The sequence below is a fragment of the Hylobates moloch genome, unplaced genomic scaffold (assembly GCF_009828535.3).
Source record: "Hylobates moloch isolate HMO894 unplaced genomic scaffold, HMol_V3 SCAFFOLD_11, whole genome shotgun sequence".
In the NCBI taxonomy this organism is placed as follows: Eukaryota; Metazoa; Chordata; class Mammalia; order Primates; family Hylobatidae; genus Hylobates; species Hylobates moloch.
Window position 1 is genome coordinate 12,159,689 of NW_026652286.1, and position 18,062 is coordinate 12,177,750.

The following is an 18,062-nucleotide window of genomic DNA, read 5'->3' on the forward strand; positions in this document are numbered from 1 at the left end:
AAGATGTGAGATTTTAATGGGGAAACAAAAATGTAAAGAAAGCAATTTACCCATAACAAATCATGAGATGTGACTAGAGGAAGAAACCTGTAAGATTCAGAAGTCTGTCCATTTCTTCTATAAGGGGGCAATGCGGTAGTCAAGAGGTAAAGTGTAACATGGTACACCTCACCCTTTACAAGCTGGATTCAACCCACCTTCTAGTCTTGTCTCCTGCCCCAGGCCAGTCATGCAGTTATTTACCCTTCCCCGCACAGCACATGTGTTTTCACTCCTTGAGCCTTCATACTTACCTCTTTGCTTAGACAGCTTTCCTGTTTTTCCAATCTGAAGAAGCCTAGACCTATCCATTTGTCAAGGTCCAGAAGAAACGCTATGTTTTCTGATTCTTTATCCTGAGTTAGTTGGAACCTACTCTACATCCAGCATGTTTTTCAGAGAATCATTATACTGCAGTAGTTAAGAGCTTGCAGTCTGGAGTCAGACTACTTGAGTTTGAATGCTGGCTCTACCACTTTTTAGCTGTGTGACCTCATGAGTGTATAACCTCTCTGTGACTCAGTTTTTTCATTCAAATTAGAAATAAAAATAATATATTAATCATTTATTAGGACTGTTGTGAGAAAGATAATATATGTAAATGTTTAAAATATTTCCTCACATATAGTTGGCACTCAATGCTTCTTTATAATTTATCATAATAATTATTACACTGCACTTAAATATAAAATTTAAATTGCTGGCTAGATGTGGTGGCTCATGCCTGTATTCTCAGCACTTTGGGAGGCCGAAGTAGGAGGATCACTTGACCTCAGTAGTTCAAAACCAGCTTGGGGAACAAAGTAATAAAAAATAAAAAAATTAGCCAGGCATGGTGGCATGAACCTATTGTCCCAGCCACTCGCTGATGGGTGTGGGAGGCTGAGTTGGGAGGATCACTTAAGCCAGGGAGGTTGAGGCTGCGGTGAGCTGTGATTGTACTATTACACTCTAGCCTAGGTGACAAAGCAAGTCTCTGTCTCATAAATAAATAAATAAATAAAATTAAAATGGTTTATTTAGCTCTCTTTCAAACTAGATTTTGAGATCTTTAAAGGCAGGAACAAAGTCTTAGTCATCTTCATATCCCTGAGGCCTAGCAGAGGGCCTGGCATTAGGCGCTCTAAGATGTTTGTTGAAAGAAAGAATTCCTCTGCAATCTTTCTTGTCTGAGAGGTTAGGGAATAGAGCTCCTAGTGGGAAATGTTATCCTGATAAGTTCTGAGGCCAAATATATAAACAAGGTTAGCCTGCCAAGCATCATAACTACTGTACTGGATGGCAAACAAGTTGATTAGAGTTAAACCATAGCATGCAAAGTGACATCCATGCCCCTTCCTCTTGCCCTTTTTTCTCAGCATTATAAAGTAAGTAGATCTATGTTAAAAATATAGGCTGCTTCTAGTCAACATTTCCAGGTGGAGGCAGATGCAATGAGCTAGAGGCACTTCAGCTGAGTTTTCCAGCTGTGAATGGAATCTCTGGTTAATACACTAACATGCACAAAATAAAGTTGTGACTCTTACGGGCAAATTTCTGAATCAATTATTTTAGCAAAGAGGTATGCTTTGGGTATAGACAGGCAGCACAATGCATAGTGTGGCTTCAACTTTCACCTGACTTAAGTGAGGGATAAACAATCCCGATCAGCATGGAAAAATAAGGTCAGCTCAGGTTCCATAACAGGGAAATGTGACAATTAAGAGACTCTATATGCTGAAGGCCAACTTAGATGGTGGCACCCCACTCTGCATAATAAGCAGTCCTGATAGTTCCATTCCATGTCACAAGTATCACAGCCATTTTCTTCAGCTTCCAGATAGACTTCCTGCAATGAAGACAACGCAACAACCAAACCACAAATTTGCAATCAGAAGACAAAAGAAACCTAAGCGTATCACTAACTTAGTCCTCTTTCATCTCTACAACGTAAACAGAAAGAGAAATGCCATATCTAAGAACATATGGTTATTCATTTAGAGGGGTAAAAAAACTACCTAGAATACAGACCCAAGATAATTTTTAAAGAAACAAAATTGAGGAAAAAAAATCCACCAAATTATAGAATCTGTAAGCAGGTTGTTTCTACTCCATATTTGATAAAAGACTTGTATTCCTTCTCACAAGGATATCCCCAAAACTAGGTGGAGGAAAGAGTGGAGAGGGGTGAGGATAATATTTACAGAGAACTAAAAATAAGAGTACAAGGATGTTAAATGACTTGCCCAAGGTCACACAGTCAGTCACAGACAGAATCAAAAATAGAAGCTAGGTCTGCTGACTCTCCTTCGGCTCCTACTCGTTCAGAACACGCTTCCTGTTTGATCACAGAATCAGTATGGGTCAGATTCACAGTGATCTCAGCAGGAGCTTTTTGCCTGAATAACAGCCAGCTTTGAAGATGAAAAAATTCTACAGAAGTTCCAAGTGTGGTTGTTACTATTAAAAAGCCATTTTCCTCTTAGGTTAAAAAAAATTACAGAAAACCTCAATAGCAAATCAAAATCTAATCCTGATCTTCCTCCTTCTCCTCTAAGCACAAGAGTTTAAGGGTCTTTTCCCTCTCTGACTTCCTCCCACTACACAATAGCTTTTACGCTAACAGATCCTATTGCCACCCCCTCTGCTAGGATATATATTACTTCTCAGCAGGCTCCAGCAGGAGTAGAGAAGGAGTCAATCTGTGAGGGAGTGAACACAAGATCTCTCATAATAGCACAGAGAAGACAGAAAATTGATGCCAAAAGTGTAAATTGCTTTTCTGCTTAAGAAAAAAAGAAATCACTCTGGGCTTCAAAGGTACCTTTTTTTTTTCTTTTTTTTAGACGGAGTCTTGCTCTGTTGCCAGGCTGGATTGCAGTGGCATGATCTCGGCTCACTGCAACCTCTGACTCCCTGGCTCAAGTGAGTCTCCTGCCTCAGCCTCCCAAGTAGCTGAGATTACAGGCACACGCCACCATGCGCAGCTAATTTTTGTATTTTTCATAGAGACAGGGTTTCACCATGTTGGCCAGGATGGTCTCGATCTCCTGACCTCGTGATCTGCCCACTTCAGTCTCTCAAAGTCAAAGACACTCTCTTAAACGATGACTCCACAGCAGTTAATACACATGTTCTACATATTAGGACTTTTGTTTCTCCATGCCCTCCAAGAATTCTTGCCAGCTATATGACTGTGTATCATGGATCTGAGGAGTAAGATACCAGTTTGAGAGGCAACAGACAGCTATTCTGTGGAGTCAAGGGCAGGCTTAGTTAGCTGCTCCCCAGGGAGCACCCCTTTTTCTGCTAACCCTCAGAGGATACTGTGTGAGAATGAGACAAAGACATTCCCTTTATAATGACAGAGGCTAGAGGGGAAGCAACCTGCAGAAAACAGGGGCCACAGCAATTCAATGCTAAAGCAATTGAAGAACTCCCAGGTTAGAGGAACAAGACCGAAGTCATATTCTGAGGACTGTGTGTGAATCCTCTTGGCTTTCATATAGGGTCACAGAGAGAAGTATGCTGCCATTTTGAAGATAGTCCAAATGGTGGCTGACAGCACTTGGTGGTTAAGCTCTGAAGCCAGACTAGATTCAAGTCATAGCTCTGCCACTTACTAGCCATGTGATCTAAGGCAAATTAATCTCTCAAAGCATTAATTTCTTCATTTGACAAGTGGGCTAATAACTACATCATGAGGTTTGCCTGCAGATTAAATTAGAATATATATAACGCTTTGGACATAATGAACTGTCAATAAATGGTAGCTATGATTATGATTGTGGTAAATTAGCAGAATAACTGCACAGTGAAATTCAGGGCAAGGAACAGACATGACTAAAAGCACAACATTTGGTCCCCTAATATCAAACAGCTTGGGAAATCAAAACAGAAAGGAGGAAAAAAGGCAAGACACTCCAGCTAGTAGAAAGGGAGGAAGATCCATTATAGACAATTATGTTTCCATAGGCAGGAGTTTTTCTGTTTTTCTTCCACCATGGAGACTGGTTGGAATCTAATTCTCTCTGGACTTCTATGTAGACAGTGGAGAAGAGGCTGTGTGAAAAGAATGCTAGCAAAGGAGACACAGGCATAATGATCCAAGCAGAACTGGAACTCAGTGTCTCCAGCTTCATTTCTCATCCATCCCTTGTGTAGGGACTCCCACACTTCCTTTCTGCCTTCCTTATACATCAAACTCTCATTTAGTACTGTCAGCAATACAGAAGCCTTTGGAACAAAACTCTATTTGGCTTGTTGAAATGGTAAAGTATATATCATAAATGAGAAAAATTTCAGATCAAAGGCAATTTGCCTTGAAGGGTTAATCAGAATAAATTGAGCCAAATGGTAGTTCAATACAAATAAAGTGAATTGAACCAACAAGCACGAATTTAAAGGTTAAAAAAGAAAATCTGACTCCTCCTCCTTCTTTCTGACAAATCAGAACATGCACTTATTTTTGGTACTTATTGTATCAAAAAGGGTTCCGTCAACTCCTAGTCCAATGGACTCCTTGCTGACCTACATAGCAGCCTGGCTCAAGGGAGATGGCCTGACATCTTGGTTGCAAGTAAAGAAACTCTATGCCTTTCCATTATCTTGTCAAAATGATACAAAGGCATCTGCAATTAAACTCTAAAGCCAGAATCTCACACTGAACAGTATCTTTAAAGGGAGTTAATCTCTTCATACGGTCCTTGTATTCTTCTAATCAATGGGACTCTGGCATGTGGCTATAAAGATGAGTGTGTTCATCCTAATCCGGCTCTCCTAAGACAGAAATGCCACTGCTATCCTGTGGAGCCTGCACATTACCTCTGCCAAGGTATTTTCTTTATCATGGTCTTGTTTGAACTCTTTTTCTGGGAAAGTAAGTCTAGGGCTCTGACTGGACTGGATTTTAAGGAGCTAGAGCTAATCTTGAGAGAAAAGGCGGAGGAGGGCCAAGGAGATAGTTTAAAGTGCATCTAAACCAAAGGTCTGTGCAAAATGATAAAAACCTAACCAGTAACTAGAAGATATTGATTCAGGCTCCCATCATCGATAACCTAGTCTAACTAGTCTCCCAGGCTCTTTTCTTATTTTTCAATTTTTTGTTTTTTTGAGATGGAGTCTTGCTCTTGTTGCCCAGGCTGGAATGCAATGGCACAATCTCGGCTCACTGCAACCTCTGCCTCCCAGGTTCAGGCAATTCTCCTGCCTCAGCCTCCCAAGTAGCTGGGATTACAGGTGTGTGCCATCATCCTTGGCTAATTTTTGTATTTTTGGTAGAGAGAGGGTTTCACCATGTTGGTCAGGCTGGTCTTGAATTCCCGACCTCAGGTGATCCACCTGCCTCGGCCTCCCAAAGTCCTGGGACTACAGGCATGAGGCACTGTGCCCGACCTCAATTTTTAAAATTTATTTTTTATTTACTTATTTTTAGAGACAGAGTCTCATAATGTTGCCCAGGCTGCTCTTGAATTTCTGGGTTCAAGCAATCTTCCCACCTCAGCCTTCTGAGTAGCTGGAATTATAGGTGCGCATCACTGTGCCTGGAAGTCTCCCATGCTCTTGATCCACCTCCAATTCATTTTCCATTCTGTAGGTAGGAGACACTTCTAAAATGCAAATCTGTTCAGGTTAATTCCTGTTTAAAATTCTTTAATAGCTTCCCATTGCCTTCAGTATAGTGCTTAAATGCCTTAAGAAGGTCTATAAGGCCCTAAATGATCTGGGCTCTGCTGTCTTTGTTCCATACCTCTCTTGTCTGGGACTGGCACACAATTTGTTTACTCTACCTAGAACAACCAACCCCTGCTCCAACCTTTCAGATCTCTGTTTATATATAACCTTTTCTGGTAAGCCTCCCCTTATCCTCCAAGACTAACTTAGGAGCCCTTCCTAAAGTAGCCTACACTTATCAGAACACATTCCCTACCATGTAATTGCCCAGTTACATGTTCGCCTCCCCCACTACACTTAGGATCTACAAGAGTAGGAACTATGCCTGCTTTAGTCACCATGATATACCCAGGATGTAGCACAGTGCCAGACACACAGTAGGTCATTAATATATGTTAAATGAACAAAAGGAAGGGAGTGAAGAGTGAGGAAGGAAGGAAAAGAACCACAACACAGAAGGAGCCTGTTCCTGAGAATGGTTGAAAGATGGAGTTCTGAAGTGGTTCCCTGAAACCCTGTAGGTTTAGAGCAAGATGCCTACGCCTTTTAAAGTTGGGTGCCTGTGGCTTTAGCCATAGTAGACAAGGAGCTAGACAAGAGCTTGTTGTTCCAGAGCAGATGTTAAAAACTATAGTTTCCAAGGGAAGAACACACCATGAGATGCGGATGTGGGACAACATTTGGTGCTAAGAAAGAGGCTCAGGATATGGGGAGGGAAAACGAAAAAAGAGAGGAAACTGTTTTTGTTGGTTTGTAAAAAGCAAACACACAAACAAACAAAATAACAAAGAAGGGTCAAATCTTGATTCCAGTAAGGTAACCTTTGACAATTCATTTAGCCTTTTTTAATAAGGGACTTGACAGTGATTTTCAAACTGAGTTCTGAGGAACCCTAGGTCACTGCAGAAGCTCCTCAGGGTTTATTTTGAAGAAGAGAGAAAGTTCAATGAATGCTGCCCCAACTTTAACCAGAGAAAAATTGTTTTTTACACATTGAGGTTCTGCTTAAAGTCCATTTGAAAAAAGGGTGCTTCTGCTAAAAATAAAGTTTGAATAGCAGTGGCCTGGATGACCATTCTGATACTTCCCAGCCTTAAAAACCCTTGATTCTATGTGACAGATGGGACCCATCTGGACATTGCATTTTACTTTGTACAAATATTCCTCAATTGTGTTGATGACACAGCTGTAGCTTCTCCTGGAGTCTGTTTTCACTGCTTGAGGAGAATGACAGGAAGGGTAAGTAAACCACAGCCCAGGTTCACTGCAAGGCTGAGATAATAATAAAATGCACTTCTAAACTGTATTCAACTGTGGCAATACAGAAGCACAAAGAACTTTTTTTTTTCCCAAATAAAGTTTTGTATACCTGTACCCTAGGATTCATCATATAGGTGTCTTGGGTCTGACACAAAGATATTATAGGTCAGAAGTAAAGAATACTAGATCTAGAGCCCATTAAAAAAATCAATCCAATTCCAATCAAGAAAGAACAATACAAAAATTTATCTAGTCAGTCCACCTGATACCATTACCATTACCATAATGATACTACATTACCATTTAAATGTAGTGCCTATTCTTCTTAACAAGGTATTCTGAATGTACAAAAGAATACAGCAAAGTTACTGTCATTATATACCTTAAAGTCTATCTTTATCTGGAGGTTATAGGCAGGAAATGACATAGATGAGAGGGAGACGGGAGTCTTACAAAATAAGATCTTCAAATCCCAGGCTTAAGATAGAGATCCCTTTTCTGTGCTGTTCCTTGACTGTCCATATTTCATGGAGCACTAAAAGGCCACAAATGTCACTCTACTTCAATTACGAGAAAAGACAAGCAACAATGTGATCTTACCTGGGTCCTTCCTCATCGCCCTGAAAGACAAACAGAAAGAAACAGTATTAGAAATCACTGTTGGTACAGACAGAGTCAGATTTCTTCCTTTTCCCTCCCCTCTCCCAACCTGAATGCATGGACTATACATTTATTGTAACAGAGACAAACCAACAGACATCTAAAGGCTAAGACAAGAGCTAATATAATCCTATGTTCAAACTGCCCAGTGGAGATGAACTGCTAATTTGCCCTGACATGCAGAGCAGAGAAGTTAATGCACAGACCTAGGAGGCCTAAATAATAGCCTTGCCTTTTTATTTGTATGGCTGGCAGTATTTAGTTCTTAGCAAAGTGAGAAACCCAAAATAGAGGCAGGTCTTAGGCAAAAGCTAGCCAGTTCCAAAAACATCAAGCTGTTTCCTTCAAAGACTCATTTCTGCCTTGTTCTAGCATTTTTCATCAAACATGAACACTGTAATTCTAATATAAAGAACACCGTGGTATAAAGGGCACCGAACTGGGACTCAAGAAATTGGGATTCTAGTCCAAGCTCTGTTACTTATTAGTTATGTGTCCTTGGGCAAACATTAATTAATCTGGACTTTGGTCTTCTCCTCTGTAAGAGGTTAGTTCTGGCATTTGATGATCCACATCATTCTTCCACCAAACAATGGTTCTTCTCTTTTTCTTGCCCACTTTTCAAAAACAATGTGTTAACATTATTTTTCCAGGTATGGCATTCTCTCAACCTAACTTTATCAGAAGTGATCACAGCAGATTCCTTTGAGCTTCCTTCTGTGATCAAATGAGATTTTTCAAATAACTCTCAAGCCTTTCCCAAGGGACCTCACTTATCCTTTTGGTGTCAGCATATCTTTTATATCCTTCTTTTTAGCCATTGAGGGGTAGTCTTAATAGAGAATGTACATTCTGGTTGTACTCCTTGGAGAATGAATGAATGAATGAGTGAATGAATGAATGAATGGTTCCTACTGGTATTAAGGCAGAATGAGCTCTCAAGTCAGATGTTCTGTGTTCAAGTCTTAACCCTATCACTTTACTGCTGTATTAGCCTACTCATGTTATTTTGCCTTTCTTAATTTCAATTTCCTAATTTGTAAAATGGGGTAATAATTGTCTCTGTATCATAGGATGAGTATGAGGATTAAATGAAATAATGCTTATAATCATCAAACACAGTGCCTGTGACACAGGATGTATTTAATAAAGGCTATTTATCAGTATCAGTAACAATTCAGTAGGATTCATTAAGAAGCTACTATATATATGCTGACTAAGGAAAAACAATCACCCATAATGATCTAACCTTCTAGGATTTTCGAATCAGGAGCACAAGAAACAGGCAGAAAGAAAATGAACTATTACTAAATGTGTTATGAACAATACCAAAGACATAAACATAATAATATGAGAATCAACAGGAAGTTATGAACACTGCCTCTCCTGGAGAAGGTGGGAAAAGCTTCACATACAGAAGAAGGTAGCATTGATATTGCCACTTTGAGGGATAAATAGTATTTTCCCAGGCTGACAACAGAGAAAAGTGGGAAGAACACTGAACTAGCAAGAGCAAAGGCAAATTTCTAAAAATGTCTTGTTCAAGGAACCTTGAGTTCTGTGAAACTAGAGAATGGGGATGTGCATGTGTGTGTTTTGGGCAGGGCGCTGGGGGTGGTATAAGGTTGGAACTGAGGGCAATGTGGGGTTGACCGTGACTGAGGTAAAGGGAGACTGCCAGGGTGCAAGCCTGTAAAGTACAGCTGCAGTCAGAAAGGTGATTTAAATCAAACTAGCCATTTGAGGTTGAATAAGAAAGGCATTTTTGGCAGGCTGTTAAGGATCTGCAGTAGTGGGAAGGGCGTTAATCATCCACACTCCAACTAGAGGGAAGTAGGGCGAGTGGTAGAGGGAGGGTATAGGGATGGTGGAAAATTTCTTTGCATTTTTATCATCTGGTATGTCTCATGGGAACTATAATATACCAATAAAAAAGTTATATAATTTAAATTTAATATGAGTTACATAACTATGAATGGCACAATTAAATCTCAACACAAATTTTTCAATTATTTTTGGATGTTTAAGCCTAATTGTCTAAGATAACTTTATGGAAAAATATCTAAACCTTCTCCCATAATTTAGAGCAAGTCCTCCTCACAATCACATACCTTCGTGTAATGATTAAGAGAAAGGGTTTCTCAGTTATAATATAAAAACATGGTCTCAAATTCTGGTTCATTAATCCCAACAGTGAAGCTTTTGGTAATTTACTTCTCCAAGGTTCAGTTTCTCCATCTGCACATAAAGATGCTCATTCTTACCTCAAAGAGTCACCATATGGATTAAAATAAATGAGAAAATCTGTGTAAAACACTAAGCAAGTGTCTAGCACCTTGTAATTGTTCAACAAATAGTAGCCATTATTTTACTTTCCTTGAATTGTTAATTAATAACATTTCTAGGGGAGAGCAGGGAAGGACAGAAAAGATGGGACACAAAGTTTTGCTATATGTTCATCCAATTCTACTGCTTATAGATGTATGCTTCTGTTCTGAAACAATGGTCACTGTTACAAAGCAAGAATATACACACACATATGAATTACAAAGCCGTTTTGAATAGGTTGGCACAGAGAGGATTGCTAATCTTGCTAGTAAAAGATATGCATGTGATATTCCTGCTACCTGAAATGCACATCCCTATTCTAAAAACCTAGCTAATTCCTATCTATCCTTTAAGATCAAGTCTTACTCAGAAACTTCTTCACTAACATCTTAAATAAGTTAATCCTTCTCCTTTCCCCCACATTTGTAGGGTTCGCTACTCTACACTAGTACTTAGAGAAGAAAACTGACAATGACAACATCAAACAGTGCCTCCCTCTTTGGATTTCAACTCCTTGAGAATAGAAACTTGTGTTTTGCTCCAGCTTTGTTCTTTTGGCTTAGGATTGACTTGGCGATGCGGGCTCTTTTTTGGTTCCATATGAACTTGAAAGTAGTTTTTTCCAATTCTGTGAAGAAAGTCATTGGTAGCTTGATGGGGATGGCATTGAATCTATAAATTACCTTGGGCAGTATGGCCATTTTCACGATATTGATTCTTCCAACCCATGAGCATGGAATGTTCTTCCATTTGTTTGTATCCTCTTTTATTTCATTGAGCAGTGTTTTGTAGTTCTCCTTGAAGAGGTCCTTCACATCCCTTGTAAGTTGGATTCCTAGGTATTTTATTCTCTTTGAAGCAATTGTGAATGGGAGTTCACTCATCACGCTACCTGACTTTAAACTATACTACAAGGCTACAGTAACCAAAACAGCATGGTACTGGTACCACAACAGAGACATAGATCAATGGAACAGAACAGAACCCTCAGAAATGATGCCGCATAGCTACAACTATCTGATCTTTGACAAACCTGACAAAAACAAGAAATGGGGAAAGGATTCCCTATTTAATAAATGGTGCTGGGAAAACTGGCTAGCCATATGTAGAAAGCTGCAACTGGATCCCTTCCTTACACCTTATACAAAAATTAATTCAAGATGGATTAAAGACTTATATGTTAGACCTAAAACCATTAAAATCCTACAAGAAAACCTAGGCAATACCATTCAGGACATAGGCGTGGGCAAGGACTTCATGTCTAAAACACCAAAAGCAATGGCAACAAAAGCCAAAATCGACAAATGGGATCTCATTAAACTAAAGAGCTTCTGCACAGCAAAAGAAACTATCATCAGAGTGAACAGGCAACCTACAGAATGGGAGAAAATTTTTGCAACCTACTCATCTGACAAAGGGCTAATATCCAGAATCTACAATGAACTCAAACAAATTTACAAGAAAAAAACAAACAACCCCATCAAAAAGTGGGCAGAGGACATGAACAGACACTTCTCAAAAGAAGACATTTATGCAGCCAAAAAACACATGAAGAAATGCTCATCATCACTGGCCATCAGAGAAATGCAAATCAAAACCACAGTGAGATACCATCTCACACCAGTTAGAATGGCCATCATTAAAAAATCAGGAAACAACAGGTGCTGGAGAGGATGTGGAGAAACAGGAACACTTTTACACTGTTGGTGGGACTGTAAACTAGTTCAACCATTGTGGAAGTCAGTGTGGCGATTCCTCAGGGATGTCGAACTAGAAATACCATTTGACCCAGCCATCCCATTACTGGGTATATACCCAAAGGACTATAAATCATGCTGCTATAAAGACACATGCACACGTATGTTTATTGCAGCACTATTCACAATAGCAAAGAGTTGGAACCAACCCAAATGTCCAACAACGATAGACTGGATTAAGAAAATGTGGCACATATACACCATGGAATACTATGCAGCCATAAAAAATGATGAGTTCGTGTCCTTTGTAGGGACATGGATGAAACTGGAAAACATCATTCTCAGTAAACTATCGCAAGGACAAAAAACCAAACACCGCATGTTCTCACTCATAGGTGGGAATTGAACAATGAGGACTCATGGACACAGGAAGGGGAACATCACACTCCCGGGACTGTTGTGGGGTTGGGGGAGGGGCGAGGGACAGCATTAGGAGATACACCTAATGCTAAATGATGAGTTAATGGGTGCAGGAAATCAACATGGCACATGGATACATATGTAACAAACCTGCACATTGTGCACATGTACCCTAAAACCCTAAAGTATAATAAAAAAAAAATTATGGAAAAAAAAAAAAAAAAACAAAAAACAAAAAGAAACTTGTGTTTTGCTCATTTCTGTATTCACCGCACCTAACACAGCACAAGGCTCATGGTAAATAATTATTCAAGATATAGCTAAGGTTTAAGATTAATTTCTACTCCTATTATGAGCGAATTCTGGTTTCAGAGAATATTAGAAGTGAGAGTCTATTAAATACCAACTTCCATTTAAATGACTTGTTAGATTAAGCACTGCTCCCAAATCCCTAATTAAGATATCACAAATGCTCTTGGTTGGCAGACTGCACTCTTGTGCAACCTCCCATTTCTACCTCCACCAGTGGAAATGTTGTTCACCAAGAATCAAACAAGGCTGTTTATATGAACTTGTAATGATGACACATTTAATTAAATAACAAAAAGTGAATGCAACAGAGATAACTTGCTCACATAAGAAATAAGTTGAATGCATCCACAGTATTTAATAAAGATGAATTACTTAAAAATTGTTGTCAATTTTAGTGTAGGTGAAACACATGCAAAATACTAGAAACAATAAGTTATAAGAACTAAGATTCTGTATTCAGCTTGCTTTGAATGGTATCACTCTCACTACAGAGTCTGAAATTGGACCTTATAAATGGTGCAAAATGGGTGTGGTTTAGCCAGAAACATGACATTTAACTCTAATTAGCAAACCCATATTTTCAAAGGCCTTGCCTCAGAATAAAAAAAAAAGTACAAATATGTTGCAAGTTTAAAATAAATGATTATCATATGCATGTATCATTTTTAATGGTTTACCCATCTGAACATACTTTTTCCAATATTAGCTCATTGCAACTCAGTATTCTCCTTACCAAACTGGACAAAAGACAAAAATCCTCATGACATATAAATAAAGACACACCATTTTTTAATACTTAGCTTTATAAAGAGTTTTATAAAATGATGTAAGTAAATTCTGCAAAAAACAGTGAGAAAAAAAATAAAGAAGAGAATACTTCTCACTTTGTTTTATGAGGCCAATATAATCCTAATACCCAAACCTGACAATGGCATTATAAAAATATACAAACTAATATCCCTTATGAACAAAGACACAAAACTCCTGAACAAAATATAAGCCAACTGAACCCAGATTATACATCATGGCCAAATGGGAGTTTATCTCAGAAATGCAAGGTTGGTTTAATATTGTAAAATTAACCAACATGATTAACCATTACAACAGAATAATGAAAAAATGCGTATGATCATTTCAAGAGATACAGAAGATATATCTCACAAAAGTCAGCATCAGTTTGTATAAAAGCCCTCAGCACATTAGGAATAGAAAGGCACTTCTTCAATCTGATAAAAGGCATCTACAAAAAACATCATACTTAACAGTAATATACTGAATCCCTTCCTTCTAAGATTACAAACAAGGCAAGGATGTCCACTTTTACCATTTATGTTAGACATTGCACTGGAGTTTCTAGCCACTGCAATAAGACAAGACAAAGAAATAAAAAGCATGAAGATTAGAAACAAAGAAAGTAAAACTGTCTCTATTTGTAGATGGCATAATTGCTGATATAGAAAATTCTAAAGAATCTATAAAGCCACTATTATAACTAATAGGTGAATCTGACAAGGTTACAAGATATAAGGCTAATATCTGCAGTGAGCCGAGATCGTGCCACTGCACTCCAGCCTGGGCGACAGCGAGACTCCGTCTCAAAAAAAAAAAAAAAAGATAAAAGGCTAATATATAAAAACCAATTATATGTTTATATACTAACATAAGCCGAAAAAATTTAAAAACAATTCTATTTTCAATAGTATTGAAAATATTAAATAACTAGGAATAAACTTAATAAAAGCCATTAATACCTTTAAATGAAAACCATGAACCATTTCTGAGAGCATGTAAAAACAGACTTATAAATGGAGACATATGTTCATTCATACCGCTGTTCTGCAGAGCTAATGTGTCATTTCTCTTCAGCTACTCTGCTTTCAAGATTTTTTTCTTTGCCACTAGTTTTCAGAAGTTTGACTCTGATGTGTCTGGGTATGGATTTCTTAGTTTATCTTGCTTAGGTTCACTCTGCTTCTTAAATCTGTAGGTTTATGTCTTTCAGCCAAATTTTAGATATTTTAAAACACTATTACTTCAAACTATTTTTTCAGCTCCACATTCCTTTTCCCCCCCTTGACACTAGTGACATGTATCTTTCATTATTGTCCTATAAGTCCCTGAAGCTCAGATCAATTATTTTTCCATGTTTTTTGTTGTTATTTAGATTGGATCAGTATCAATCTATCTTCAAATTCACCAAATCTTTCCTTCAGTTTGCCATTAAGCCCATCCAGTGAATTTCTGGTGTCAGTTACTGTATTTTTCAGTTCTAAAATTTTCATTTGGTACTTTTTAATATCTTTATTTCTTTATTGAGGTTTTCATTTATTTCCAGAGTGCTTGTAATTGCTCACTGAAACATTCTTATAATAGCAGGTTTAAAATCTTTGTCTTTTAATTCCAACATCTATGCCATCTTAGAGTTAGCATATATCAATTCTCTTTTCTCCTTAGCATTGAGATTTTCATTTTATTTTATTTTTTGAGACAGGGTCTTGCACTGTCACCCATACTGGAGTACAGTGGTGTGAACACAGATCGCTGCAGCCTCGACCTCCTGGCTTCAAACGATCCTCTTGCCTCGGCCTTACAGAATTGAGATTTTTATTGGTTCTTTGGTCTGTAGCCTGGACATGATGAGTTACAGTATGAAAACCTAGTTCCTATTTAAATTTTCTATTTTAGCAGTCAACCTGTTTAGATTCAGAATGCATGCCCTGGATCCTTTTTGTGAACTATGGTTCACATGTCACCTTAGTTTATAAAGCCTCTACAGTGCTATTCTTGTCTGCCCCACTCAGATGACAGGACTCCATTCTACATTCTCCACAGAGCTAGTTGGGGAGGAGGAGGGAAACCAAATCATTACTACAGGGCAGGAGTGAAAGATAAAATTCCAATAACTGACTCAGCTGGGGAAGTGCATAGCCTAGTTAATGCAGGGGTGAGAGGGAGGAGTTAGAGCTCTATCTACAGTCTCCAAAACGAACAGGTACTACTTCCTCTGTACTATTACTGCAGGGTAGGGTGGAAGTCAGAGTTCCACCTACAGATGCATAGGAGATGGGTACCACTCATTACTGAGAGGAGCAAGGCCAAAGGTAGAAGTAAGAGTTTCACTCACAAGCTCCATAGAGAAAGATACCTCATTAACATAGGGCATATATTAAAATGAGTGAGTTTCATTCATTGGCTCCACTGCTGCGTGCCAATTGGGGTTGAGGAGCAGTGCCACTTTTTTCGTGATGTTTGCCTCCAGAAGCAGGCTTTTCTTGGGTATTTTTTTTGTCTGTGTGTATTAGTGTTTCCAATTTGTAGAACACCCAGGCCAGCACATATAGAAGTAAATAAAACCCCAGGGAATTCACTGCCTTGTATTCTCTCAAATCCCAAGGTCCCTGATCTGTATGCCATCTTTTTTCCACCTGCAAGAGTCTTTTGGTAGATGATTTCAGCATTTTTGCCCAGAGAGTTCTACTGTAATAAGTGAAAGGAGTAAAATAGAATATGTTTACTCCATCTTGCTCAGAACCAGAAGTTGCAATTTGCTTTAAATATGCCAAAAATAAAATAGATTGGTGAGTGGAAGGTTGAAAAGATGGCTAGATATGTAATGAAACAAGTATGGTAAAATGTTAATAGGAGAATCTAGGTGGTAGGTACATAGGCATAATCTGTAAAATCCTTTCAACTGTGGTGTATGTTTAAAGAATTTTATAATAAAATGTTGGAGGGGGGGGTCTTTTGGCTGAATTCAAAATGCAGGTGATTTTTGATAAATTCTATACCACAAAAAGAACATAATTCCTCTGATGAGTGAAAGACAGGTACTGGATATTTGCTCTCACCAATAAGTTACCAGATTAACTGGAACAAGAGGCTATTAAATAATAACAGCTCTTTGTAAACACTCTAGTGGCTGAACACTATCTCTGTTTTTAATAGCTCATTTTGTCTGTAGCCTGGTCCTTAAGCCTTGTCAGCGCTTGCATCCCTTCAAGAGTAATTCCATCAGAGTTAACAAGCATAGTACAGTTGAGGTGCTTAAAGGACAGCTAATGTCAGAGGACTAAATTCATAGATTAAAATAAAAGAGAAGAATAAACCTCAAAATTAAACTCTTTTTTTTTTTTTTTTTTTTTTGAGATGGAGTTTCACTCTGTCTCCCAGGCTGGGGTGCAGTGGCCACAATCTTGGCTCACTGCAACCTCCGCCTCCTGGGTTCAAGCGATTCTTCTGCCTCAACCTCCCAAGTAACTGGGACTGCAGGTGCTCGCCACCACACCCAGCTAATTTTTGTATTTTTAGTACAGACAGGGTTAAGCCATGTTGGCAGGGCAGGCTTAAACTCCTGACCTCACGTGATCCTCCCACCTCGGCCTCCCAAAGTGCTAGGATTACAGGCATGAGCCACCATGCCTAGCCAAAATTAAATTTTTATTTTTCAAAGAACAACCTAATCAACATAGGGAATAAATGAAGGGGTCGAACTTGATGGGAACTGTGGACAGAGTTATGCTGTCCATCCCTTGAATTAATTCTGGTTGAACCTTTTGTTTATTAAGACACAAACTGACCAACTGACCATCTTGACATTGTAAAGGTATGCAAAGCTGTCTAGAACATAGATTCTTCTCATTTTTCCCACAGATACAGATGGGATGCTTAGCATATGTCTTATAGTAGGGAGAAAGCACAGGCACTGAAATAGGACAGACTTAAATCTAAACCCTGGCTCTATTTTCTACTGACAAAATGACATTGGGTCAGTATCTCTGCAGTTCTCTGCCTCTCAAATATCCCATTTGTAAAATGGAGTTAATGAATGCTGACATAAGGATTAAAGGAAATGATGAATACAAAGTGCTCTCTTGCCTATCTAGAAACTTATTTAGGCACATAATTTCTCAATTATGGGGAGAATAAAATGAAAAGAAGAAGAGTTATTCTTTTCACACATTGATGAAAATTAATCAAAAGACTTGGATGGGTATAGCAGATACCTTTCAATGGTTTCTTACATTTCCTGTCAGGATAGCTTGGAAATATCTGCCTCCTGGATTACTTTGGCTCTTCTACTGGCCAATTTATTCTGTGGCCAGGCTATCTCAAGCCAAGGCAGGACTTCCAGTTAAGGCTGGACTTGCTGAGTCAGCAACAGTCCTAGAAAGTCCACAGGACTCTCCTAGGTTTTCTTCTAGAAGGAACTACCCTAAACCTATCTGGCATTACCTTCACTAGAATTGTCAAATTATGAAATCTGATTAATAGTAGCCTCTCGCTAGTGGCTGAAATATAAGCTTTTTGGTTTTGTTTTTTTTTTTTTGAGACAGGATCTCACTCTGTCACACAGGGTGGAGTGCAATGGCACAATCACAGCTCACTGTAGCCTCAACCTCTGGGGCTCAAGTAATCTTCCTACCTCTCCTGAGTAGCTGGGACTATAGGCAGGTGAGACCATGTCTGCCAATTTTTTATTTTTATTTTGTAGACACAGGGTCTCACTATGTTGCCCAGGCTGGTCTCAAACTCCTGGACTCAAGCAATCCTTCCACCCCAGTCTCCCAAAGTGCTGGGATTACAGGCGTGAGCCACTGAGCCCAGCTTGTACTTTTTTTTTTAATGGCTACCTTAAATAATTTTTTCAAAGTAGATTCAAAATGCCTAAACGCCTAAACATGTTGTTTGGTAAAA

General features: G+C 38.7%; 1 protein-coding gene across 1 annotated transcript in view; it reads right to left on the reverse strand.

The window, feature by feature from the left end:
• Positions 1-18,062, reverse strand: part of TRIM44 (tripartite motif containing 44) — a 143,124-nt gene that overhangs the window by 67,798 nt on the left and 57,264 nt on the right. The window contains exon 4 of the mRNA XM_032166262.2: positions 7,552-7,571. Within this exon, the coding sequence (XP_032022153.1) occupies positions 7,552-7,571 (20 nt within the window). The remainder of the gene's footprint in view (positions 1-7,551; positions 7,572-18,062) is intronic.